Below are 1933 nucleotides of genomic sequence, written 5' to 3'. Positions count from 1 at the left end.
CTTTCGCTCCGAGCAGGATGAACTAAGGAATTAAATATTCCTAAGGAACATTGTCCAGACAGCTAACTCACCACTCCCTCCCACCGCTTCCCATTCGAAGCCAGCCTTATATTTAATAAAATGCACTTGCAAAGGGATCGGAAAATGTATTTGTGCCGTGGTTCGTCGTAATTTGAATTAAATCGCGAGTTTTCACGTGATAGTATCTTACCCAAAGCTTTCTGACCACTCCACCCAGATTTTAAAAAACAGACACATTTTGTTTTTAGGGAAAGTGGAGCTTCATGGAAAACAGCTAGAGATTGAACATTCAGTACCTAAAAAGCAAAGGTAATACAGTGCTTTAATTTCTTTTTTATTTTTTTATTAAAAAAAAAATGTCTGTTGGAGGGGGGAAATATAAAGATAAAGGAGGCAAAAAAATTACACCCAAATATGTGCATGTGAAATTAGAGATGTTGGTGATTTGGCTTTAGATCCGTTCCCCAGCGAGGTGAGAGGCGGTTTTGAGGATCAAGGTTTAATTCCTTTCTTTTAAAGAAAACTTCTGCGAGCAAGTTTTTAAATTTTTTTTCTTTTTTTTAAAAGAAATGGTTAAACAATCATCCAGTGGCTCGCCCAAGGTGATGGATGGCTGAGGCGTTTTGGGTTGGAATTTTCAAACTTGTGGCACTGGAAGAATTTCCCAGCTTCGCTCAGCTGCTCTGCTGCGAAATGGGCGAAATCTTTTGTTTTCTAAGAGAACTGTAAAAATGTAACGAAAAAAAATATTTAAAAAAAAAAAAAAGAGTGAAATTTGCTGGGATTTGGTGGTTGAGGGTTTAAAGAAAGGGAGAAAACCCCCAACCGTGGGGCTGGTCTCGCCGCGCCATGCCGGGCAGGGATTTAAAACCTGCGGGGCGCTGGCCTAGCTCCTGCCCACCAGCAACTTTTATTTTGGGGCAAAAACTGCGTTTCTTGGTGCTTTCCATCTACCTGCCAAACGCCTTCGCCCGCCGCCGCCGGCCTTGCCCAGCCCGGCCCTCTCCATCTTCTTGGCCCTTTGTTGTTGCGCTTGCAGGATGCCGGAGCAGCCCCTGGGCACCGCGCTCCCCGGCCCCACTGGGCGTTAAAATGGAATATAAAGAGTATTTTGGGTTTATTTTTGCAGAGACGCCCCCTTCTCCCCAAGCTCAAGCAATGGCCGCCCTGGCTGTGGGCGAGTTAGTCCCCAATCCCAAATAGTCCACGTTGGATCGCGCAGCCCGAAACCCGCGTCGGCCACGTGACGAGGCGGTTACTTCAACGCCCGGGCGCGGAGGGAGGAGGCGAAGCCAACTCTTCCTCCCCAAACTCTCCCACTTCTTCATCTCTTGGTGACCTGATCCCCCCCAACTCCTTGGTTGGGCGGTGGGAGTCTGGTTTTGGGGTCACCCCCTTAGCCTGCTCCGGGGGAGGGGCTGCCAGGCGTTGGAGCCCTGGCTATGCCCCAACAGGCTCCCCCGAAGGCAAAAAATTAATCTCCTAGCCAAGATTTTACGATTATTATTTATTTTTTAGCACCTCGTGGCGGAGTGATCGATAGTGCTCGTTACGGCGCTGGGTGACTCGCAGTGGCTTAATTATCAATGAGCAAAGGGGGGGGTTATTGGAAAGACCCCGAGAAGGGTAACACAATAACACTCCAAAAACCCCCTCTACGTTATTTTTTTCATAGCGCTGCTGGATAATCCATAGGTTTGGGGGGAGCAGATCTCATCCCCCAAGAGCACGCGGGGAGAAATGAATTGGAAATGGGGCGATTTCTTTGGTGTCTGGGATTTAAAGAATTGGGTGGGGGGCGGGGTGGGGGGGAAAGAGCTTTACAATAGGTGGAAGGGAAGGTTGGTTTGCAGTTCTGGGTCGTCTTAAATGTTCTACGCCTTGCATTTAGCTGCTAAACCCCCTTTTTTGG

General features: G+C 48.0%; 1 protein-coding gene across 1 annotated transcript in view; it reads left to right on the top strand.

The window, feature by feature from the left end:
* Positions 1-269: 269 nt before the first annotated feature.
* Positions 270-1933, top strand: part of LOC104506041 (insulin-like growth factor 2 mRNA-binding protein 1) — a gene marked incomplete at its 5' end in the record, with an annotated part of 27719 nt that continues 26055 nt past the window's right edge. The window contains one exon of the mRNA XM_010146848.1: positions 270-330. Within this exon, the coding sequence (XP_010145150.1) occupies positions 270-330 (61 nt within the window). The remainder of the gene's footprint in view (positions 331-1933) is intronic.

This window comes from Eurypyga helias, unplaced genomic scaffold, assembly GCF_000690775.1.
Source record: "Eurypyga helias isolate BGI_N326 unplaced genomic scaffold, ASM69077v1 scaffold27072, whole genome shotgun sequence".
NCBI lineage: Eukaryota > Metazoa > Chordata > Aves > Eurypygiformes > Eurypygidae > Eurypyga > Eurypyga helias.
Note: the sequence above shows the minus strand (reverse complement) of the source record. Positions and strands in the feature narration are given on the sequence as shown.